Raw genomic sequence first — 25,370 nt, 5'->3', positions numbered from 1 at the left:
TTGTTACATGAATGTCTATTTAATCTAGACTAACTCTACCAAACCTCTGGACAATACTAAGTATTACATCATTATTTCTCATTATAATAAAATATATATATTGTGTCATGACCATAATCATCTGACATCTGCAAATTCAACATTGGAATCTATATGGTCAAAATAGGTTGTCTGATTACGTGACTTTGTCATGTCTGTCTCCAGGCTTTTGAGCTACGTAAAGAGAAGCCTGGAAATCAAGAATTCCGTCAAGTTATCATCAGAACTCACGCTAGTTATCGCACATCCAAATGAGTCTACCTACCAGGGTACACTTTGACAGAATGTTAACTTACACCTACACACTTATCTGTCCTTTACAAACCCACAAGATGGATATATTTGTCCTTTGTCCTTCTCAAGGTGGACAGATCCAAACTATATCGTCCAATGTATCTCATGAGTCCTCAGAGAAGGGATTTAACTTACTACATGTGAGGGCTTGGTAATGTCTTTCCCATGTATCAGGCACAATAAAAACGTCCTCACTGCTTTATGAATGAATATTACAGGGCTCATATGGTGGTGCTGGCTAGAGAGGGAGAGGCCCCTTGGCTCAGTCTAACTCGTCCAGCTCAGCTAACATTCCTCTTCTCCTGCGCCATCCTTAGCATCGTCTTTTGTATTGGAGAGTGAGCTAACAAGGACCTGCCCATTTCAAAGCTAGCTAATCAGTCATTAGTGGTCAGGAGATGTACTGTTGATGTGAATAAGTGGAAGTGGATCATTGTGGATACACCAGCAATAAGGACTCATAGAAAGTCCAGCTGCACAAAGCACTCTCAATAAGAGATATGAATTAGTTATGTACCTTCAATCATATCCATAGTATCAGGAGGCACACAGTGTCCAGCATGGCTCACTGCCCACACAGGGTAGCGCCGCCCCAATGTCTGGTGAAGCGTCTGCATGAAGGTCTTGTAGAAGCCAACCACACCTGGGTTACCTGCAAAGATGCCAAAAACACTATAAACATCATAAAGTGCTCTGCAAATGTAACACCACATGATTAAAAACTAGGGATGTAGCGATTCACAGATTCACAAGTTGGGGCGGCAGGTAGCCTAGTGGTTAGAGCGTTGGACTAGTAACCGAAAGGTTGCAAGATTGAATCCCCGAGCTGACATGGTAAAAATCTGTTATTTTGCCCCTGAACAAGGAAGTTAACCCACTGTTCCTAGGCTGTCATTGAAAATAAGAATTTGTGCTTAACTGACTTGCCTAGTTAAATAAAGATAAAATACACAACAACAAAAAAGATACGAATGCATCTGTCTGTGGACCACAAACCGCAGTGTTGGATACATAGGCTACCTTGCCCTCCCCTAATCTGATAGTGGTAGCGGGTTGGTAGATGCCTAGTCTCCATTATGGGTCAGATCAGGTGCCTACAGTACATACATAATTACTTACACACAAACCGCACACACACACACACACACACAAGTCAGCTCAGAGGCTCAGCTCATGAGCTACAACAGCAGCAGATTTTTTATTTAGAATGGAAAATGAATGTGTTTATGAAACAAATGTTAGTGCATCAAATCGTATCGCACAGAATCACTTTGATTCATTCTCTAATCAAACCGAATCGTTTTATACTCAAACATATCATTCCTGTATTGTATCAGAGCCCATGTCTCCAGATTTGTATCAAATCATCTTGAAAGGGAAAGATGCACATCCATAACAAAAACATAAACTACACTTTATGGAGGTAGGCTACATGACTAAATGCTATAAAACATATATTGACAGCCAACCGTACCAACTTCTTAGTATGTTAATCATTTTCTTCTCTACTCTTGAAGATGTCACGCATGACAACAAAGTGTTGGCCATGTAATGGCTGTCATTCCCTGGCCTTTGCCATCAATCTCATCAGCCCCCATACAGCAGCATGTCATAGGTAGCACTGTCAGCTCAGCTGCTAGCTAGGAACTTTATTTAGCTCATGGTACTGATATCTTTACACAGAACAAAGAGGGACTTTTATTCCATAGGTAAAAAAAGAGAGTTTATCCTGGGTGGGGGTTTATTTCGGACTATCAGGGTGCGATAAAAGTGTAAAGAAAACTGTATAGCAGCTGCTAAAGAACAATGGCTACTCTGTGTGGTCTGTCTTTTTTTGTCCAACAGGACAAATGTTCGTCAATGTTTTGTATAGTGCTTGTTTGAGTTGCTTGTAGGCATATATATGATATTTTGATGTATACTGTAAGCGTGAGTGCGTATTATCCGGATGTGTGTTAACTGCATTATTTTGGAATTTTTTGTTATGATGATTTTGCCTGTAAGTGTCATTTCATGAGCGTTCAATGTATAACAGCCCCCGTGAGAGGGTGCTGACAGAGAGAGCCACAGATGCAATCTTTGGAAGAACACTCCCATTAGGAGTGTTACAACAACACATAGACAATCATCGTTCAATAACATGCCACATTTAGGCTAAAGCATGTGGAACAATTAGCTAAAGCAATCTAACACTTTGGATAAAATTCACCTGGATGGTGTGTTTGTTAAAATGGTGTTGAGTTGTTTGTTGGTAGGATAGTTCTTATGCCACTGTTAAAAATTGAATGTTGGAACATTTCTTGGTGGGAGAAAATACAGTCAATGAGTGAACACATTGCTTCTGTTACATTCATTTTTGTCTATTATCCCCAAAATACATCCAATTAGTTTTATGAATATTGGGTGTGTATAAAACACATACGAAATAACTGGCAACACGCAGACCCCATACTTTTCCCCCTGGTATGTCTTCAGGACGAAGTAAAGCCATTGCAACACACAGATGTGAATCTAGATGTTTTTGTATTGCATTCTGAAAGCAGCTAACCACATGCTCCCATCAAGCTAACAAGCTAATAAGTAACAATCACACAGTTAATATCAGCAAAATAATTAACTTGTCTTATTTTGCCTGGCAGAAGGACTTGGATTCCTTGTGAAAGCTGATGCAATCTTGAAACCATCCTAAACATTTAGGATAGGAGTTCAACTCTATTCTTCTAAGGTGGGTGACGGCAACCATAAAGTACATGGACCTACCATAGATGAGACTTTTGTGGGAAATAATGATAAACAGTGGTTTGAGGGTGAGGGATATGGGATAAAACCTGTAGTCGGAGTCTGAACTCTCACTACAGTTCAGAACACTTGCCGCAGTTCTCGGTAGTGTTTTCATATTTTCATTCACATATCCTGAGTCATTAATCAAGAGCCAAATGCAGCTGAAGATGTTGCACAACACTTTGTGTGAGAGCAAGCAAGCTTCTCTGCTGAGCCAAGTGTACAAAAATAAATATGGGAGGCAAATAGACTTAGAAGAGTACAGATATAGTGCCTTCAGAAATAATTAATACCCCTAGACTTATTCCACATTTTGTGTTACAGCCTGAATTCAAAATGGATTAAATCAATAAAAATCTCACCCATCTACACACACCATAATGACAAAGTGAAAACATGTTTTTAGACATTTCGGCAAATGTATTGAAAATTAAATGTAGAAATATCTCATTTACATAAGTTCACACCCCTGAGTCAATAATTTGCAGAAGCACCTTTGACAGCAATTTCAGCTGCAAGTCTTTCTGGGTAAGTCGCTAAGAGCTTTCCACACCTGAATTGTGCAACATTTGCCCATTATTATTTTCAAAATTCTTCAAACGTTTTCAAATTGGTTGCTAATCACTGCTAGACAACCATTTTAAGGTGTTGCCATAGATTTTTTTCAAGCAGATTTAGGTCAAAACTGTAACTTACCCACTCAGGAACATTCACTGTCTTCTTGGTAAGCAACTTGGCCTTGTGTTTTATGTTATTGTCCTGCTGAAAGGTGAATTCATCTCCCAGTGTCTGGTGGAAATCAGACTGAACCAAATTTTCCTCTAGGATTTTTTCTGTGATTACCTCCATTCCATTTATTTTTTATCCGGGAGGTGCCCTTCTTTGCAAGGCATTGGAAAACCTCCCTGGAATTTGTGATTGAATCTGTGTTTAAAATTCACTGCTTGACTGAGGGACCTTATGGATAATTGTATGTGTGAGGTACAGAAATGAGGCAGTCATTCAAAAACCACGTTAAACACTATTATTGCACACAGAGAGTCCATGCAACTTATTATGTGACTTGTACACATTTTTTCTCCTGAATTTATTTAGGCTTGCCATAGCAAAGGGGCTGAATACTTATTGACTCAAGATATTTCAGCTTTCAATTTTTTATGAATTTGTAAAAAATTTGAAGAACCTAATTCCACTTTGACGTTAAGGGGTATTGTGTGTAGGCCAGTGACTGAAAAGTTGTATTTAAGAAATTGTAAATTGAGGCTCTAACACAACAAAATGTTGAAAAAGTCAAGGGATGTGAATACTTTCTGAAGGCACTGTATTTATGAAGCACAAGTTATTAGAAGGACAATTCCCCTAGAAATAGTTCAGGGAGGTGGAAACTTATTCAGTCTTATTCATTTCATTGACAGGAGTAAGCCTAGGTTGTGATGATCAGTGAAAAAACAACTCATTTGAATCTCATGAAAGCTCATGCCTCCACTGTAGTAGATTCAGTTAGAATGGACACCATCACTTTGTTTTGACCTTCTTGAACGTGAAATCCAACTTTCCCCTTTAACCGACCATGACAGATAAGGCCCCCTCTTTTCTCTCATCGCTGGGCAACCTTTCTCCATATCTGCCAGGCTCCCGCAGTTGAACATTGTGTTGACTCTCTCCTGCTCTCCACAAGCTGAGTAAACAGTCAACTCCCTCTTTCTCCCAGACAGTGGGGAGTGTGCAGGGGATGGGCTTTCCTTAAATGCAGCACCCTTTTCTAGACTCCATCCACAGCCCCTCCTAGCCTACTGATTAAATACATTTGTATGTTTTTATTCACGCTGGGTTTCTAAATCTCTCCCAGATGGCCCCAGACATGCTCAAGAAGCAGGTTTTCAGAAACCTAGCCCATACCAGAGATGTGCCATTGGAAATGACAGTGCTATTTTTGCTAGGCACCACAACAGACGCCCCCATTATCCCGCTTGTGGCTTGCACTCCCAAGAGAAGTAATGAAGGCCCCCTGAATCCCACTGTCACACAGCTTGAATAAGTTTGAACTCGGGGCAAGTGTAGAAAAGAAAACAGCTTTATACTGTAGCAGTCTGGGACCACACCTCAGACCGCGCTTTTGCAAAATGTAGACAGGTACCCGAATCTGAACACATAATTGGGATGTGAACAGATTAACTTTCAACTGATTCTTGGTCTTTATGAACATAAGCTTCAGTTTGAGTTTTGGGCCCAACATCTGTCTCTATCAGCAAAGCCGAGTTTGGAATGTGAATCGCTGGAGGTTACATCTGTCTGGTGTTCACAGCCAATTGATGGACCAGGGGCGGATTACGTGGGTTCTATGTTGCGACGAGTGTACCTCTCACTCAAGAGAGGTCATGAATGAGATTGCAGAAGTCCCCTTTTGTGAAAAAATAAGACAAAAACAAATGGATAGAACAAATGACATTAGTACACAATGTTAAGTCTGTGGGCTGAAAGAGAGACAGAGCACATAGTAAGAAACCTGAACTAACAATGGGTTACAAATGAGTTGATGGAGAGAGATGGCTGAGGTCTCACAGAATCATGAGTCAGTGGTTGAGAGGGAAAAGCCTGAATACTTAACTCCACAATAAGACTCTTAAACACCTGAGTACTGAATAATCCATGACAGAGGTATTGAGGTAGTGGGAGCAAAGAGGGTTTCCGTTTGTGGTACTCAGGTACTGTAGGTAAAGCACAACATCAGGACGAAATTCAGATGTCATTGTTTTCGATGAGACAGCGATGGGAAATTCCGACGAAGTTACACCATCTACCGCAACAGCAAAGGCCACACCAGATGTTGGCTAGCCATTAAACAAGTCATAACTAATTTAGACTACAATGAGGACTTCACAAGCACACTGTACCCAAATGCACCTAAAGAAATTGGGAAATGTAAAACTATTTTTGATTTCAGCAACTGGTACCAAAAATGTAACTGATACAATAAATATTACAGACTACAGGGAGGTAAAGGATATACAGGGAGATGAAGGATAAGCAGCACGCTACTCTTCACTGGTTAGGCCATTCTTCATAACTGTCTGTGACGACGCTGCACATTGCAGGAAAGGGGTCTTGACTTGACAGTCATCATTCACTCTCTCTTTATTACTAAATCTCCTCTCACACCCTGCTCTCTTGGGGTTCTCACAGATGGCCTTCTTAAAATGTATTTTAAATACATAATTCTAACTCTTGACAAAAAAAGGGAAAGAAAAACTTGAAAGGGTTAGCAGCCAGTAAGTAATGTAATGTCTTACTACATATAAATAATATCTGTTTATTTAACCAGTCAGAGTGAACTACATGCTCCTTAAGTCTGCAGGGTCAACCCAGACAAATTATGAGGCTATAATGGTATTTCATTCAGCCTAAGGAAGAAGGTGTTTACTTTATAATGCTTTAAAGAGATCTGTGGGTCAAAGTATCAAATACCAGGGGAGGTCCTGCATCTGTTCAAACTGCAGACAATGGGTAGAGAGAGAGCTGTCAGGCTTGAATCCACACTTTAATATGTTTCCCTTCCCCAACTAGCACTCTGTGACAGTAACACCACTCCCTCTATAGGAGGAACGAAGCAGACAGCCTATAGAAGGAAAGAAAGTCAGAAGTCTTCTTGATTAGGGAATAAGTTAGTAAGAGCTTAAAGTTAGTAAAACAGTTATTTCATTATTATTATTATTATTATTATTATATGTTACATTGTTGGAAATATCCATTATTTAATCAAATATTCTTTGTTTATAAGATATAATAACTCAATAAAAGTACATTCTTATTGTTTTAGTGTGTCTGTCGCTTTAAAGCTGTAATATGTAAATATTTGGGCGACCCAACCAAATTCACATAGACATGAGTTATAGATCTGTCATTCTCATTGAAAGCAAGTCTAAGAAGTGATACATCTGTTCTATGGGCACTATTTCTATGCTTCCCATTCTAAAGTTGAGGTTTTGCGTCTTTTACTTTCAGTTTTGTACACCAGCTACTGATATTTTTGGTTATGGAAAGTATATTTCACAGCGGTTTAGATGGTACAATGACTACACTATACTTGCTTGCTTTGTCACATAAACTGAAATTATGCGATCAATTAAAATTTTAGCAACCAGGAAATGGTAGAGCAATTTCTGAATAGTGCACCTTTAACGGAATACACTGTTAGCCACAGTTCAGGTCCAAAATATATATATAGCAGACACTGGCAATAAGAGAGTGACACATGATGATGCACTATTAATGTAGTGACATACTGTAACTACCTTAATGTGAGTCTGACTCATTACACAATAGTCCATTGGGTATCTATTAGGCCTAATTCTTTAAATACAGATGTCTCGTGACCAAATGTATCAGTTTTTGAAGAGGACAACTCCTGAATCCCTATAAGCTTGAGTAATTCAAGGAAAAGTCAAACCAACCCCTCCCAGTCTTTCCCACTTGTTATCTTTCCTCCCTTCTTCCCTCACCAGAAAGGGCGCTTTTCTAGTGCCTATAAATTTGGGCCTGCTGAGCTGAACACTGTGCAGACCTCCCTCCCTAGCGTCTTTGACCTCTCGGCTTGGTGCCAGAAGTACCGCAGCAATGACGTAGTCCCGCACCTGCAGTGCACTTAGAGCTTCCACTGCACTTCCAAAGATTGAGTTATACTTCCAAAAACACATTTGCCTTGTAGGCTTATTCTGCAAAAATCAAGCAGTTTAAGTTATCAATGAGCAGTGGTAAATCTTAGACTTCAGTCACTGCACCTTAAAATATGTATTTTAACTCACTTTAATCACGGTGGTATTACAGGGGCACAATTCAAACGCTTATCGAATAGTAACATGCCTGGTACCTCTAATAGCATTGTGGCATGTGGATTGAGGGCTAGCACTGGAATGTCAGCCCAAGTTATTGGTTTAGCTTTTTTCATACATTGCTGAAATATTTGGTGGAATGATTTTGGAATGTAACCTGGAGGTAACATTTGATTGCCATTCCCTCCCTTGATCTTGCTGACCTTTTTAACTCTCCTCCATCTGTTGAGAATGGAGGGATGCCTGGAGGGAGGTTGGAGGGATATATTGATGGAGGGTGGCCGATGAGGGTGGCCTATGTATCAAGTAGGCTATCCTATCTATTTACCCTTCAGGCTAAAGAGAGCTGCTCTTGGTTACTTTTTTTATCAGTTTTATTTAATTAAACTTTATTGATCCTCAGGAGGAAATCAAGACGTCAGAGGCTCACACACAACACAATCACACAGAATATAGAACATTCGCCTACACATTACACAACATATTAGGTGCTGGTATTAAAAGTTTTCAAACTTTTTACGAACAAATTTTCATGTAAAAATTTTAAGGAATATACACTACATGACCAAAGGTACGTGGATACCTGCTCGTCAAACCTATAATTCCAAAATCATGGGCATTAATATGGAGCTGCCCCCCCCTTTGCTGCTATAACAGCCTCCACTCATCTGGGAAGTCTTTCAACAAGATCAAAATCAAATGTTTTATTGGTTACATACCCATATTTAGCAGATGTTATTGCGGGTGCATGTTGGAATGCTTGTTGGATTTCGGAACATTATGTTAGAACAATGCTGAGGGGACTTGCTTCAATTCAGCCACAAGAGCATTAGTGAGGTCGGGCACTGATGTTGGGCGATTAGGCCTTGTTCGCAGTCGGCGTTTCAATTCATCCCAAAGAAATTGGATGGGGTTCAGGTCAGGGTTCTGTATATGCCAGTCAAGTTCTTCCACACCGATCTCAACAAACCATTGGACCTTGCATTGTGTACGGGGCATTGTCATGCTGAAACAGGAAAGGGATTTCCCCAAACTGTTGCCACAAAGATGGAAGCAAAGAATCGTCTAGAATGTCATTGTATACTGTAGCATAAAGATTTCCCTTCACTGGAACTAAGGGGTCTGAAAAACAGCCCCAGACCATTATTCCTCCTCAACCAAACTTTACAAATCAAATCAAATGTTATTGGTCACATACACATATTTAGCTGATGTTATTGCGGGTGTAGCGAAATGCTTGTGTTCCTAGCTCCAACAGTGCAGTAATATCTAACAATTCACAACAATACACAAATCTAAAAGTAAAAGAACGGAAAAAATATATAAATATTAGGAGTTGCAAAATCGGAGTGGCATTGACTAAAATACAGTAGAATAGAAAATAGTATATACAGTTGAAGTCGGAAGCTTACATACACCTTAGCCAAATACATTCAAACACAGATTTTCACAATTCCTGACATGTAATCCTAGTAAAAAATTCCCTGTCTTAGGTCAGTTAGGATCACCACTTTATTTTAAGAATGTGAAATGTCAGATTTCATGTCTTTCATCACATTCCCAATGGGTCAGAAGTTTACATGCACTCAATTAGTATTTGGTAGCATTGCCTTTAAATTGTTTAACCTGGGTCAAACGTGTCGGGTAGCCTTCCACAAGCTTCCCACAATAAGTTGGGTGAATTTTGCCCAATTCCTCCTGACAGAGCTGGTGTAACTGAGTCAGGTTTGTAGGCCTCCTTGCTCGTACATGCTTTTTCAGTTCTGACCACAAATTTTCTATAGGGTTGAGGTCAGGGCTTTGTGATGGCCACTCCAATACTTTGGAAGTATGCATGGGGTCATTGTCCATTTGGAAGACCCATTTGCGACCAAGCTTTAACTTCCTGACTGATGTCTTGAGATGTTGCTTCAATAAATCAACATAATTTTCTTTCCTCATGACGCCATCTATTTTTTGAAGCGCACCAGTCCCTCCTGCAGCAAAGCACCCACACAACATGATGCTGCCACCCCTGTGCTTCACGGTTGGGATGGTGTTCCTCGGGCTTGCAAGCCCCCCCCTTTTTCCTCCAAACATAACGATGGTCATTATGGCCAAACAGTTATATTTTTGTTTCATCAGACAAGAGGACATTTCTCCAAAAAGTAAGTAATTTGTCCCCATGTGCAGGTGAAAACCATAGTCTGGCTTTTTTTATGGCTGTTTTTGAGCAGTGGCTTCTTCCTTGCTGAGCGACCTTTCAGGTTATGTCGATATAGGACTCGTTTTACTGTGGATATAGATACTTTGTACCTGTTTCCTCCAGCATCTTCACTTGGTCCTTTGCTGTTGTTCAGGGATTGATTTGCACCAAAGAACATTCATCTCTAGGAGACAGAACGTCTCCTTCCTGAGCGGTATGACGGCTGTGTGGTCCCATGGTGTTTATACTTGCATACTATTTTTTGTACAGATAAACGTGGTACCTTCAGGCATTTGGAAATTGCTCCCAAGAATGAACCAGACTTGTGGAGGTCTACAATTATTTTTCCGAGATTTCTTTTGATTTTACCATTTTCCAAGCTGCTTAAAGGCAAAGTCAACTTAGTGTATGTAAACTTCTGACCCACTGGAATTGTGATACAGTGAACTATAAGTTAAATAATCTGCCTGTAAACGATTGTTGGAAAATGATTGGTCAGACCAGCGTTGAATACACCTTAGCACATGTATTTCCTGTTTGACTTTTTGCCTGTAGAAAGGGAGGAGCAAAATGGAGTCGTAATCTGATTTGCCTAAGGGAGGGCCTTGTCGGTGTCTCGAAAAGGCGAGTAGCAGTGATCTAATGTTTTTCAGAGTACTACAGTCAATGTGTTGACAGAACTTTGGTTGTGTTTTCCTCAAATTTGCTTTGTTAACCTCTTGCGACGAGCAATCCCGTATCCGGGAGCGTAATCATAGCCTCAAACGCATTAGCATAACGCAGCAGACATAAATACCCCTAGGAACTTTTCATATTCATGAAAATCGCAAATGAAATGAAATAAATATATTCAAACACAAGCTTAGCCTTTTGTGAACAACACTGTCATCTCAGATTTTCAAAATATGCTTTACAGCCAACGCTAGACAAGCATTTGTGTAAATTTATCATGGCATAATGCTATGCTAGGCTCTGCTGGCAGCAGGCAACATTTTCACGAAAATAAGAGAAGCAACCAAATTAAATCATTTACCTTTGAAGAACTTCAGATGCTTTCACTCATTAGACTCCCAGTTAGATAGCAACTGTTCCTTTTTTCCAAAAATATTATTTTTGTAGGCGAAATAGCTCCCGTTTCTTCATCATGCTTGGCTGAGAAATCGACCGGAAAATGCTACAACTATAACGCCAAACTTTTTTCAAAATTTGCTCCATAATATCGACAGAAACACGGCAAACGTTGTTTAGGATCCATCCTCAAGGTGTTTTTAACATATATATTCGATAATATATCCGTTGAGGCAATTGGTTTCTCATAAGAAGCGATTGGAAAAATGGCTACCTCAGTATTTTACGCAAGATTTTCTGCGGGAGACACCATGTGACCACGTGCTATATATGGTCCCTTACAGCCATTCTTCAATGGAAATGCCTAAAAAGACGTCACAATGCTGTAGACACCTTGGGGAATACGTGGAAAACGTAAGCTCATTTGTAGCTCATTCACAGCCATATAAGGAGTCATTGGCATGAGGCGGTTTTAAAAAATGCGGCACTTCCTGGTTGGATTTTTATCTGGGTTTCGCCTGTAACATCAGTTCTGTGGCACTCACAGACAATATCTTTGCAGATTTGGAAACATCCGTGTTTTCTTTCCAAAGCTGTCAATTATATGCATAGTCGAGCATCTTTTCCTGACAAAATATCTTGTTTAAAAACAGGAACGTTTTTCATCCAAAAATTTTAATAGCGCCTCCTAGTCACAAGAACTTCAAGTCCCCAGCTACAATTAATGCAGCCTCAAGATAAGTGGTTTCCAGTTTGCGTAAAGTCCAGTGTAGTTCCTCGAGGGCCGCCGTGGTATCGCCTTGAGGGAGAATATACATGGCTGTGACTATATTACAGAAGAAAATTATCTTGGGAGGTAATACGGTCGGCATTTGATTGTGAGGTATTCTAGATTGGGTGAACAAAAGGACTTGAGTTTCTGTATGTTATCACAATCACACCATGAGTAGTTAATCATGAAACTAACACCCCCGACTTTCTTCTTCCCTGAGAGTTCTTTATTCCTGTCTGTGTGATGAACCGAGAACACAGTATATCTCGAGAGAGCCATGATTCTGTGAAACAGAGTATGTTACAGTCCCTGATGTCGCTCTGGAAGGAGATGCTTGCCCTGAGCTCATCTACTTTATTGTCCAGAAACTGAACATTAGCGAGCAATATACTCGGAAGCGGTGGATGGTGTGTCCGCCTCCTGAGTCGGACTAGAAGTCCACTCCGAATATCTCTTCTCCGCTGGCGGCATCTTGGAGCAGCCTCTGTGATAAGTTCAATTGTTCTGTGGGTTACAAACAAAGGATACAATTCGGGAAAGTCGTAATGCTGGTGAGTTACCACCGCTCTGAAATCCAAAAGTTATTTCCGGCTGTATGTAATAACACAAAAATGTTCTGGGCTAATAATGTACACACAAAAAACAAAATACTGCAAAGTTGCTTAAGAGCTAGAAGCAGACTTGCCATGTCTGTTGTCGCCATATTTTATCGTTGGCACAGTTGGCACTGCATTGGGGCAGATAGCCTTCTCCTAGCATCCACCAAACCCAGATTTGTCTGTCGGATGGTAAAGCCTGATTCATCACTCCAGAGAACGTGTTTCCAGAGAATACGTCTCCACTGCTCCAGAGTCCAATGGCGGCGAGCTTTACACCACTCCAGCCAGGCATGGCATTGTGCATGGTGATCTTAGGCTTGTGTGTGGCTGTTCGGCTATGGAAACTAATTTCATGAAGCTCCCGACGAACAGTTCTTGTGCTGACATTGCTTCCAGAGGCAGTTTGGAAATCGATAGTGAGTGTTGCAACCGAGGACAGAAGATATTTAAGTGCTGCAGGATTCAGCGGTACCGTTCTGTGAGCTTGTGTGGCCTACCACTTCGCGGCTGAGGCATTGTTGCTCCTAGATGTTTCCACTTCACAATAACAGCACTTACAGTTGACCGGGGCAGCTCTAGCAGGGCAGGACTTTGATGAACTGACTTGTTGGAAAGGTGGCATCCTATGATGGTGCCACATTGAAAATCAATGAGCTCTTCAGTAAGGCCATTCTACTGCCAATATTTGTCTATGGAGATTGCATGGCATTGTGCTCGATTGTACACACCTGTTAGCAATGGGTGTGGTTGAAATAGCCAAATCTCCTAATTTGAAGGGTGTCCACATACACTATATATACAAAAGTATCTACTGAATGTCTATAATTCTAGTCGGCTACATGCATTGACGTTTTAGAATGATTGGCTGTCGCACCTGTGTTCTATCGAAACAGTCAAAAAAACATAAGTTTCATTGGAGGAGGTCATGGTTTCCATTCGTCAATCAAAACACACACCTACAGAGAACACAGAGGCACCTGTGAGTGCTTTAGGGTATGAAACACCGGTTGTACCTAAGGTTGGACACAAAGATCATTGCTCTGATCACAGGGAAAAGGGCAGCTGGTCTACAATAACAGGGCCTTCGCAGTGTCTCTGTCAGCCATAAAGGGTCCATTGAGCCCCAAGTTCAGTGATATTCAGAGGGCAATGAACGAGCTCCAGTCACTGCGACCTTTCAAAGGTCACTGGCATGACTGAATCTCCCCCTGACTCTATGGCTCATCTTTCTCAAAGTTTCCAAATTTAAACACAAAGAAGTGGGTGACATAGGCAGAGTTGTATCGAGGCATACGAGACCCAAACGATGTTGGTGTACTATTTGGTCCAGAGAACATAGTCTCAGACTTTCAGGATAGTGCGTAAGGCTTAACACATTTAATAATATCAACATCACATGACATGATGATGAGACACCAAGGGTAAATTACAGCAAACTGCTTAGTCAGGAATACAATTTAATTTGTAGTATTAACAATACCACTTTTATATCTCCAGTTTAAAGGGATAGCCCACTCAAAATACCTTGGCTGTAGTCGATTTACCAATACAGATTTCGGATGAAAACGACAGGCATCTCACAATAATCTAACCAGGGATAGCATAATGCATTTCCCTTGAATTAAGAAAATGCTTTAATGACACTCACCTGGTATGATGAGAAAAAGCACTTTAGGTTGATTGCCAGAGTGTAGGTTACGGGTGCCGAATTTGAGCACTTCTGTGACAGCACCACAGCAGTATAGGTGCTCTGTGTAGGCCTCATCCTTATCCTCCATCACTGAGGATCCCATCTCAAAGGCTTAGCAAGAGAGAGAGGCATAAACAGGGTTATGTATTGTTATTTCATACTATACATCTGGAAATGTTACATTATGTTTGTTATGCAACAAAAACATGTTTTTTATTCATAGGATGAATATTGGGCCTTCATTATTATGGAGCTAATCAGACACCTTATGAAATACATCATATCCTTAGTAATAGCTTACAGAAGTAGCCTAATATTTTCTATGCATCTCAACTGCACAGCTACTGTAGCTAGTAGAGCCTGTCCTTTCGAGAATGGTCCAATTTCACTGAGATTAATAGAACACACTACACTCAACCTTTCACCTATTTGTTATCAGCTAAACGTGTTATGAACTTTGACACCCAGTCAGTGTAATACATTAGCTATATGATCTTATAAGCATTAGTTGGGCATTTAAGTAATCGTTTTTAGGTTGTCTGACATGACATGTCTTGTATTTGAAGTCAACCTAGATAACTTGTTAGCTCATTGCATATGAACATTTTTCTGTGAGCTGGCTAGCTAGCATTATGTTGCCAATAGGTCAGCTAGCTAGATTTTCACAGCGATAATTACATACCAAATTACTTCTCGAAATGAAATGTTTTGCCGAAGCTACTGTATTCCAAATGCTTTGCTACACAGAAGATGGTGATGCCTTAGTAGTGTGTGCCAGTGAGACTGAAGAAAGAAGAGCGATAACGCGCACCCGGCTTCGTGCTGGTCCAGTCTGACAGTCTTCCGTGTCGTTCCAGATTAGATAGCTACATTTGAACCATGTTCAGCAAATTATCACACCTTGAAGACACGACCGCATGTGTGGGGATCTGAGACAATTCAGCTGTGTATCAGATCTTTTAAAACATGGGAGCAGCGTTTAATATGGCTGAAATCCCATCAATACTTAACGATGTGATATTCTGCGCAACACAACTACAATATAAGTGGTTTGAAACCTCGCCGTTTGCTTCGTCTTCTTCTCTCTCATTGAGGTTCAATACCAGTGTGGAAAACATTGTTTAGGTGCATTACCGCCACCTTCTGAGCTGGAGTGAAAACATTGTTCTTCAAACAAACAAAGCTATTTAATATAAAATAAAATTGTTTCTGTCACATGCGCCGAATAGAACATACCTTACAGTGAAATGCTTACTTACAAGCCCTTAACCAACAATGCTTTAATGTTTAACAAAAATAAGTTAAGTAAAAAATAGGAAAAAAAAGTAACAAATACTTAAACAGCAGCAGTAAAATAACAATAGTGAGGCTATGTACAGGGGGTACCGGTACAGAGTCAATGTGCGGGGGCAGTTAGTAGCAGCAGCGTAAAAGCGGGGTCTGGGTAGCACTTTGATTAGCTGTTCAGGAGTCTTATGGCTTGGGGGTAGAAACTGTTAAGAAGCCTTTTGGACCTAGACTTGGCGCTCCGGTACTGCTTGATCACGTTGAGGGAGAGGTTGTTATCCTGGCCACACTGCCAGGTCTCTGACCTCCTCCCTATAGGCTGTCTCATCATTGTCGGTGATCAGGCCTACCACTGTTGTGTCTTCAGAAAACTTGATTATGGTGTTGGAGTCGTGCCTGGTCATGCAGTCATGAGTGTACAGGGAATACAGGAGGGACAGAGAATATTTAATGTTGGTTGTTGATGGGAATGCAGATGCCTCTGTCTATGTGTGTGTGTGTGTGTGTGTGTGTGTGTGTGTTTTGATTTCAGGAAGCATGTTAACATGCAGGACTGAGAGCCTCTCTTGGGAGAGGAGATAAAACTCTCCTCAACTCAATGGATCTGGCCTAAACCTAAATCAGTTAGCCACATTTCAGAGCTTTCACTATGTAGGGGCTGATATATGCCTGACCAGGTCCATAAAACAGCAGCTGGGCAATGATTGAGAAACATGTAAGAACCATAGCACACTTACAACCACTGAACATCACATCCATTGTCCAGCAAAATTCATGATCACAGTACTTACTGTTACACCTGCACCTTGTCAGATGGGACAGTACATTCAAAAGATGTCCTGTTTGGCTGTTGCATTTACATAGCAACTATCCAACCTCCCACCCCATCAATTTATCTCTCTCTCTCTCTCTCTCTCTCTCTCTCTCTCTCTCTCTCTCTCTCTCTCTCTCTCTCTCTCTATATATATATATATATATATATATATATATATATATATATATATATATATATATATATATATGGACATTTTCCATATTCACGTTGGCGGGCTGCTGTCAGATATTTCCTGTTGAGTGTTACGCTGCACCAGCTGTGATCCCCAATGTGGCAAAGGTGATGCCCCCGTTGGCCATGAGTGGGGGAGCCGGGGATGTGCAGCCTACAGAGACACCTGCAAGTCATTTGGGTCCAGCTGTGAAGAGTTCACTCAAAGAGGAACTAGGCTTGGCACTGTGCATCACAAAATTGGATGTGCTCCCAAACCTGCAGGGAGGGAGATCGGAGGCTCTCATGCAGCCTGTGGGAGGCAACAGTGGTGGTGAAGTTGCTGCTGTTTCCAATGGAATGTGGTGTGATGTGGTGTGGTGTGATGGGGTGGCTGAAAAGTTCCCAGACCTGAACTCCTTATTATTTAGAAGCCACAAGCTGGGAGCCGTTAATGTTTGAGGGCTGACGGAGAAGACAATATCAGCACATTGTGTGTAGCAATGAAATCACTCCTCCTCCTAGGTGGTGGGATGTCCCTCTCCTGCTGTCAAAGGTGCCTCTCTTCCATTTGCAGATTTGTTCTTTAGTTGTTTTTGGGGGGCATCCTTCTTAGTAAGGGAGGCGGAACATAACTTTACAGTAATGATACAAACAATAATGGAATTTGAAAAGCTTGCACAAAATTATCAGGAGTATCATGCCATAATATTTCAGTGGCAGAAGATAGTGTTTATTTGCCTTTATATCAAGTTGGTGTTAAATCAGCTCAGATTTACTTAAGGAAAACCTTTTCATTTCAAGAACAATTGGTGTCAGCAGGTGCGAAAAGAGAGCTACTGGCTGGCTTTGGCGTCTTTCTTAAGTACCCGTGTGTCTTCCCTAAAGGAATGGAAACTGACCTTATGACTAATATGATCCTGGTGCAAGGTGCTGATGACACCCAAATGCCAAGGTCTCTCAGGAGCAAGGCTGCATCTGATCTTAAAGGTCAAATTAGGACTGAGACGAAACATTGCAAGAATTTACAATAATTTATATGATTTTTATCAAATCAAATCAATTCAAAACAAATGTTATTTGTCACATGTGCTAAATACAACAACTTTACTGTGACATGCTTACTTACAATAATTTAACCAACAATACAGTTCCAGAATTAGAGTTAAGAAAATATTTACTAAATAAACTAAAGTAAAAAAATCAAATCAAATCAAAAAGTAACACAAGAAAATAACGTAACAATAACGAGGTTATATACAGGGGGTACCGGTATCGAGTCAATGTGCAGGGGAACAGGTTAGTTAAGGTAATTTGTAAAGTGACTATGCATATATAATAAACAGTGAGTAGCAGCTGTGTAAAAACAGAGGGTGGGGGGTCAATGTAAATAGTCCGGGTGGACATTTGATTAATTGTTCAGCAGTCTAATGGCTTGTAGCAGCAGCGTAAAAGAGGGGTCTGGGTAGCACTTTGATTAGCTGTTCAAGAGTCTTATGGCTTGGGGGTTGAAGCTGTTAAGAAGCCTTTTGGATCTAGATTTGCCACTCTGGTACCGCTTGCCGTGTGATAGCAAAGAGAATAGTCTATGACTTGGGTGACTAGAGTTTTTTGACAATTTTTGGGGCCTTCCTCTGACACCGCCTAGTATATAGGTCCTGGACGTCAGGAAGCTTGTCTGTATGCACTACCCTGTGTAGTGCCCTACGGTCAGATGCCAAGCAGTTGCCACACCAGGTGGTGATGCAACCGGTCAGGATGCTCTCGATGGTGTAGCTGTTGAACTTTTTGAGGATCTCGTGACCCATACCAAATAATTTCAGTCTCCTGAGGGGGAATAGGTGTTGTCGTGCCCTCTTCACAACTGTGTTGGTGTGTTTGGACCATGATAGTTCGTTGGTGATGTGGACACCAAGGAACTTGAAACTCTTGACCCGCTCCACTTCAGCCCTGTTGATGTTAATGGGGGCCTGTTCGGCCCTCCTTTTCCTATAGTCCACAATCAGCTCCTTTATCTTGCTCACATTGAGGGAGAGGTTGTTGTACTGGCACCACACTGTCAGATCTCTGACCTCATCCCTATAGGATGTCTCATCGTTGTCGGTGATCAGGCCTACCACTGTTGTGTCATCAGCAAATTTAATGACGGTGCTGGAGTCGTGCTTGGCCACACAGTTGTGGGGGAACAGGGAGTACAGGAGGGTACTAAGCACACACCCCTGAGGGGCCCCAGTATTGAGGATCAGTGTGGCAGATGTGTTGTTGCCTACCCTTACCACCTGGGGGAGGCCCGTCAGGAAGTCCAGGATCCAGTTGCAGAGGGAGGTGTTTAGTCCCAGGATCCTTTAGTCCTTAGCTTTGTGATGAACTTTGTAGGCACTATGGTGTTGGACGCTGAGCTGTTGTCAATGAACAGCATTCTCACATAGGTGTTCCTTTTGTCCAGGTGGGAAAGGCCAGTGTGGAGTTTGATTAAGATTGCGTCATCTGTGGATCTGTTGGGGTGATATGCAAATTGGAGTGGGTCTAGGGTTTCCGGCATGATGGTGTTGATGTGAGCCATGACCAGCCTTTCAAAGCACTTCATGGCTACCGACGTGAGTGCTACGTGGCGGTAATAATTTTGGCAGGTTACCCTCGTGTTCTTGGGCACAGGGACTATGGTGGTCTGTTTGAAAGATGTTGTTATTACAGACTCGGTCATGGAGAGGTTGAAAATGTCAGTGAAGACACTTGCCAGTTGGTTTGTGCATGCTTTGAGTACACATCTGGTAATCCGTCTGGCCCCGCGGCTTTGTGAATGTTGACCTGATTAACCTTTTTGGCATAGGGGGCAGCATTTTCACTTTTGGATGAATAGCGTTCCCAGAGTGAACTGCCTCATACTCTGTCCCAGATGCTAATATATGCATATTATTATTAGTATTGGATAGAAAACACTCTGAAGTTTCTAAAACTGTTTGAATGATGTCTGTGAGTATAACAGAACTCATATGGCAGGTGAAAACCCGAGAAAAATCCAACCAGGAAGTGGGACATCTGAGGTTTGTAGTTTTTCAAAGCTTGGCCTACCGAATACACATTGAGATATAGATAAAGTTGCACTTCCTACGGCTTTCACTAGATGTCAACCGTCTTTAGAAACTTGAATGAGGATTCTACTATAAAGGAGGGGCTCATGAGACCTCTTTGAGTCAGTGGTCTGGCAGAGTGCCTTGGTGTCATGACGCGTGCTCCCGACAGAGTTACCTCTCGTTCCAGTGCTTTTCTTCAAAGGAATTTTCCGGTTGGAACATTATTGATGTTTTATGTTAAAAACATCCTAAATATTGATTCCATACATCGTTTGCCTTTTTTATTAAGGACTGTAACGGAACTTTTCGAGTTTTCGCCTGCGCCTCATGAAGATGGATTACTGGGCTGAACACGCTAACATCAAGTGGCTATTTGGACATAAATGATGGAATTTATGGAACAAATCAGTCATTTATTGTCGAACCGGGATTCCTGGAAGTGCCTTCTGATGAAGATCAGCAAAGGTAAGTGAATATTTATGGTGTTATTTCTAACTTTGTTGACTCCAAAATGGCAGATATTCCTCTGGCTGTTTTGGGCTCTGACGGCAGTTCTCAGATTATGCTTTTTCCGTAAAGTTTTTTAAAATCTGACACAGCGGTTGCATTAAGGAGAAGTCTATCTTTAATTCTGTGAATAACTCTATCTTTTATCAATGTTTATTATGAGTATTTCTGCAAAATCACCAGATGTTTTGGAATCAAAACATTACTGCACGTAAGGTGCCAATGTAAACTGAGATGTTTGATATAAATATGCACATTATCGAACAAAACATACATACATGTATTGGGTAACATGATGTACTATGAGTGTCATCTGATGAAAATCATCGATGGTTAGTGATTAATTTGATCTATATTTCTGCTTTTTATGACTCCTATCTTTGGCTGGAAAAATGGCTGTGTATTTTTTGACTTGGCTATGACCTAACATAATCATATGTTGTCCTTTCGCTGTTAAGCATTTTTGAAAACGGACATGATGGGTAAATTAACAAGATGTTTATCTTTCATTTGCTGTATTGGACTAGTTAATGTGTGAAAGTTACATATTTCTAAAAAATATTTTTGAATTTCATGCACTGCCTTTTCAGCGGAATGTTGTTGCTAGCGGAACCCCTGCCCTAGAAAGGTTAAAGGTCTTGCTCACATTGGCTACGGAAAGCGTGATCACACAGTTGTCCGGGAACAGCTGGTGCTCTCATTCATGCTTCAGTGTTGCTTGCCTCGAAGCCAGAATAAAATGCATTCAGATCGTCTGTAAGACTTGCGTCACTGGGCAGCTCGCGGCTTGGTTTCCCTTTGTAGCCCGTAATACTTTTCAAGCCCTGCCACATCTGATGAGCGTCAGAGCCGGTGTAGTGGGATTCAATCTTAGTCCTCTATTGACACTTTGCCTGTTTGATGTTTTGTCTGAGGGCATAGCGAGATTTCTAGAGTCCCAGTCCTTGAAAGCAGCACCTCTAGCCTTTAGCTCGGTGCGGATGTTGCCTGTATTTCATGGCTTCTGGTTGGGAAATGTACGTATGGTCACTGTGGGGACGAGGTCGTCAATGCACTTATTGATGAAGCCGGTGACTGAGGTGGAATACTCCTCAATACCATTGGATGAATCCCAGAACATATTCCAGTCTGTGCTAGCAAACAGTCCTGTAGTGTAGCATCCACATCATCTAACCACTTCCGTACTGAGTGAGTCACTGGTACTTCCTGCTTTAGTTTTTGTAAGCAGGAATCAGGAGGATAGAATTATGGTCAGATTTGCCAAATGGAGGGTGAGGTGAGAGCTTTGTATGTGCCTCTGTGTGTGCAGTAAAGATGGTCTTGAGTTTTTTCCCCTCTGGTTGCACTTGTGACATGCTGGTAGAAATGAGGTAAAACAGATTTGCCTGCATTAAAGTCCCCAGCCACTAGGAGTGACACTTCTGTATGAGCATTTTCTTGTTTGCTAATGGCCTTACACAGCTCATTGAGTGTGGTCTTAGTGCCAGAATCGGTTTGTGGTGTTAAATAGACGACTATGAATAATAGATATGACAACTCTCTTGGTAGATAGTGTGGTCTACAGCTTATCTTGAGGTATTCTACCTCAGGCGAGCAATACCTTGAGACTTCTTTAATATTAGTCATCACGCACCAGCAGTTATTGAAAAATAGACCCACACCCGCCCCTCGTCTTACCAGACGTAGCTGCTCTGTCCTGCCGATGCACGGAGAAGCCAGCCAGCTCTATATTGTCCGTGTTGTCGTTCAGCCACGCCTCTGTGAAATATAGGCTATTACAGTTTTTAATGTCCCATTGGTAGGATAATCTTAATCGTAGATCGTCCAGTTTGTTTTCCAATGACTGCACGTTGGCCAATAATACGGAGGGTAGTGGTGGTTTACCTACTCATCTGCAAATTCTTACAAGGCACCCCGCCCTTCTCCCTTTTCCTCCATCTTTTCTTCACGCTGATGACAGGGATTTGGGCCTTGTCTTGACAAAGCAGTATATCCTTTGCATCTACTCATTAAAGACACACAGCTGACAATGTGCATGAGGAATATTATGGGAATGGGGTGGGGGTGTCACAGCGGATGTTTCATTCCCTTTCACGCACCCCGTAAATCACAGACATTTTTTTTCTTTTGCAGTCTTGTTACTCCTTCATAGAAATTAGATTACTCAAGGCTGGCAGTAATCCAATTCAGGGATATTTAACAATAGGACATCTTATTAATTACCTCTGAAGTCACTTTAATATCTGGGCAATAGCTTGTTATGTTATAGTAACACCGTCAGTTAAGTCTGGCCACCTGTAGCATATTGTGGCACCCTCTGGGCAAGCCAGTAGGTGCACCGGTCACCTGCAGACATACAGTATGTATGATGCAATTCCACCAATGTCTGCTCGAGAAATAAGCCTATATGTGATCATGTTGGTATGACGATGTAATACGAAATGGGGTATTGGGAAGGGATGGGTTGTTCTATTTTTGCCTTTCATTTTGGGGTCAGGTGGGGAGAGCGGGGAGTGGAATTGAATAGCAGAAGAAAGTATGTGTTTACAACTGTATAACTGTATATACTCCATATGTCTTACTAGAAAAAGATGAAAACAAATGTTTTGCTAGTGTCCAACACCAAAACACACCGTCATTTGTTGACCTCTATGAATATTTAAAGAAATATGATGTACTGCATGTTTGTTCCTGAAAATAAAGCCACACTGAACTTTTCATTTTTTACATTTTCTGAAATTAACATGAAACTCATACAGATACTTGTCCAAGCTGGACATGTGACTTAGCCACTTGAATCTGAAGGAGATTGCTCATAATGAAGTAATACATGAAGCCAAAGTCCTTTCTGGTTCACCTTTCCAGCAATGATCTTGAACCTTTTTTTAGTCTAATATGAGTTATTTATAAGATAGAATGCATTTACATATTCTGATATTGTTGATGCCCATACAGTTTGATGTTTGAGCAAAACTCAAACATAAAACTTTTTGATAGACTACTGTGGGAAAAGCAGCACGCTCTGGCGACCAACACAGCCCTGAATTCCAAACAGGTGACAGCCACCATGCTTAGCAACATTTGTTATGGGCCCCTCTTCGGGAGAGTATATGAAATAGCTGTGGGGGGCATTAAGTGTCCAACCAGGTAACCAGGGGAAATAAGCAGGGGGAATGTGGCACACAGTATGAAAGAGGGCAAGAGGCTGTATGGGATATTTGGAGTGAGAAAGAAGGGAGGGCAAGAGGGAGAGAAGAGGCAGGGTAAAGGGTGAATAACTGGACCCAGCAAACAAAGGTTTTTAGCTTCCTATGTTGTAGACAGCTGAACTTCTAAAACTAGAAATATTCCAATGAGTTGGACGACCCTGCCATCTAAGGGCCACACTATTTCAACCTTAAGCTCCAACAAAAGAAGGATCTTGGAGTCTGTACTTTGTGTGTGAACCATCTTCCATTGTTGGGATGTAAGAATCCCACTTGAATGCATTGTTGACCATATCTTGGAATTGAACAATGTACAGTACTACACTTGTGCTGTAAAAATCCCCTTTTTGTCTCAATTAACATAGTCATCAAAAAGAAACAACATGCTACATGAATTGTTAATTGTTCAGCAATTTAAACATAAAACTCTCTTTAAAATTTAACACAGAGATACATATATAATAACAGCTCAAACATGATGTATATGTGTTAGTATAATATTTTTTGGTTTTCCATAGCAAAGTCAGAGCTCAAGCATAAAGTATATGTTAGTATAGTGTTTTTTTCCATATAGCACAGTCAATGCAGTTAGCTGTTCTCATTCAAGTGGTGATACGCATTGCTCACTCACTGCCTGATCTGCGTTGGCCACTCACTGAAAGGCTTCCAGAAGAAGGGAAGAGGAAAATCAACGTCCATCTTTTTCAAGGTTACTCTAATGTATGGAGCCATGCTTTACTACACCTGCTCAATTAGGTTGATAAATTCATTGAGTCCCCCATAAAAGTGAGACTGTAAAATCACGGCAAGCTCCTTGAGGTCACTGTTCACACGCTCCATGGTCACCTCATTATAGGTTTCCTGGATCTTCATTTTGGCAGTATTTGTACTCGCCAGCTTCAGATCTTGCCACAACCAAGATTTTGCGGGACATTTCCTGGATTTCCTCCAATTTGAGGAACTCTCCTGCCATCTGCAGTTCATTCACTTCCTGGATCAGCTGTCCTGCCATCTGGAAACATAGTTGCAGGAGTTCATTCACTTCCTGGATCAGCTCCTCCAGACTCACATCCTCCAAGTCGCTCTCTTCGTCGGTTATATAATAATTGGTGGCTTTAATGGCAGACCTCAGATTGGCAACAATATCCTTTCCGTTGAAGACTACATTGCTACCAGGGAGGGGGAACTCAAAACATTTAATGAAACGTTCAATCTCAGTTATGGCCTCCATGAGATTTAAGAACCTTTGGGCAACCCGGTCAATGGCTGCAGACACAGAGCGACTGGCCCTCTCATAGACCTCCTGTCCAGAAAGTCTCTCCTCTAGTCCGGGAAGAGCGAAATTGGTCTCACGCAAGAACGTAAGAACTGAAAACCTAGTGGATGCGTGTCACTCATATCAGTGATGTTTATAGACAGTATGTTGTCAGCTACTAAAATTCTGTAGTGTATCGAGACACATTGGGACCTCATGATAGGCTCTCTCAAGGACGTTGGAGACAGTTCTTCAGCTTCATGGAGGCACGGTTTACATCGAAGCCAAAGTGAGCTATGTGACAAGTGTTTATGAACTTGAGCAGCACATCTGTGATGGCAGGCATCTGCTCTTTGAGCCCTTCAATCGTGGAATGCATGGTATCCATATTTCAGGCAACCTGGAAACTCAACTTCTCAGAGCTCTTCAGAGTGGCTTTGACACTCACTATGTCTGTATCCTTGTCGGGGTTAGACTGGATAGATAAGGAACAAGAGGGGATCAGCATTTGTCTCATACCTTCAGTATAAACACTAAATACGGCAAAAATAATCCAATGTATTGTGTATTGTGTCCATAAAAAATAACATCTAGAAAACTCTAAGCTTTCATTATGACGATTTATAGTAAAGAGGTTTGTAGTATGTGCAGTAAATAAAAGTGCCAGTAATTCAGGTGTTTCTTACCAGTTAGAGGCTGCACACTTTTCCATACACCTGTGAAGGTGACCTCCCTGTAAGAAGGAATATGAGGAAACCAACCGAAGCCATGAAAGTGGTGATGCCATCCTTGCGGGAAG

The 25,370-nt window shown here is 41.3% G+C and overlaps 1 protein-coding gene across 1 annotated transcript in view; it reads right to left on the bottom strand.

Annotated features, from left to right (window-relative positions):
- Window positions 1–15,337, bottom strand: part of ldah (lipid droplet associated hydrolase) — a 74,412-nt gene extending 59,075 nt beyond the window's left edge. Inside the window, exons 1-3 of the mRNA XM_024437116.2 lie at window positions 14,940–15,337; window positions 14,216–14,368; window positions 851–985 (exon numbers count right to left, since the gene is read on the bottom strand). Coding sequence (XP_024292884.1) covers window positions 851–985; window positions 14,216–14,360 — 280 coding nt within the window. The 5' untranslated portion in view covers window positions 14,361–14,368; window positions 14,940–15,337. The remainder of the gene's footprint in view (window positions 1–850; window positions 986–14,215; window positions 14,369–14,939) is intronic.
- Between the last annotated feature and the right edge of the window lie 10,033 nt (window positions 15,338–25,370).

The sequence above is a fragment of the Oncorhynchus tshawytscha genome, linkage group LG11 (assembly GCF_018296145.1).
Source record: "Oncorhynchus tshawytscha isolate Ot180627B linkage group LG11, Otsh_v2.0, whole genome shotgun sequence".
NCBI lineage: Eukaryota > Metazoa > Chordata > Actinopteri > Salmoniformes > Salmonidae > Oncorhynchus > Oncorhynchus tshawytscha.
This window is presented reverse-complemented; position numbering and strand designations above follow the sequence as displayed.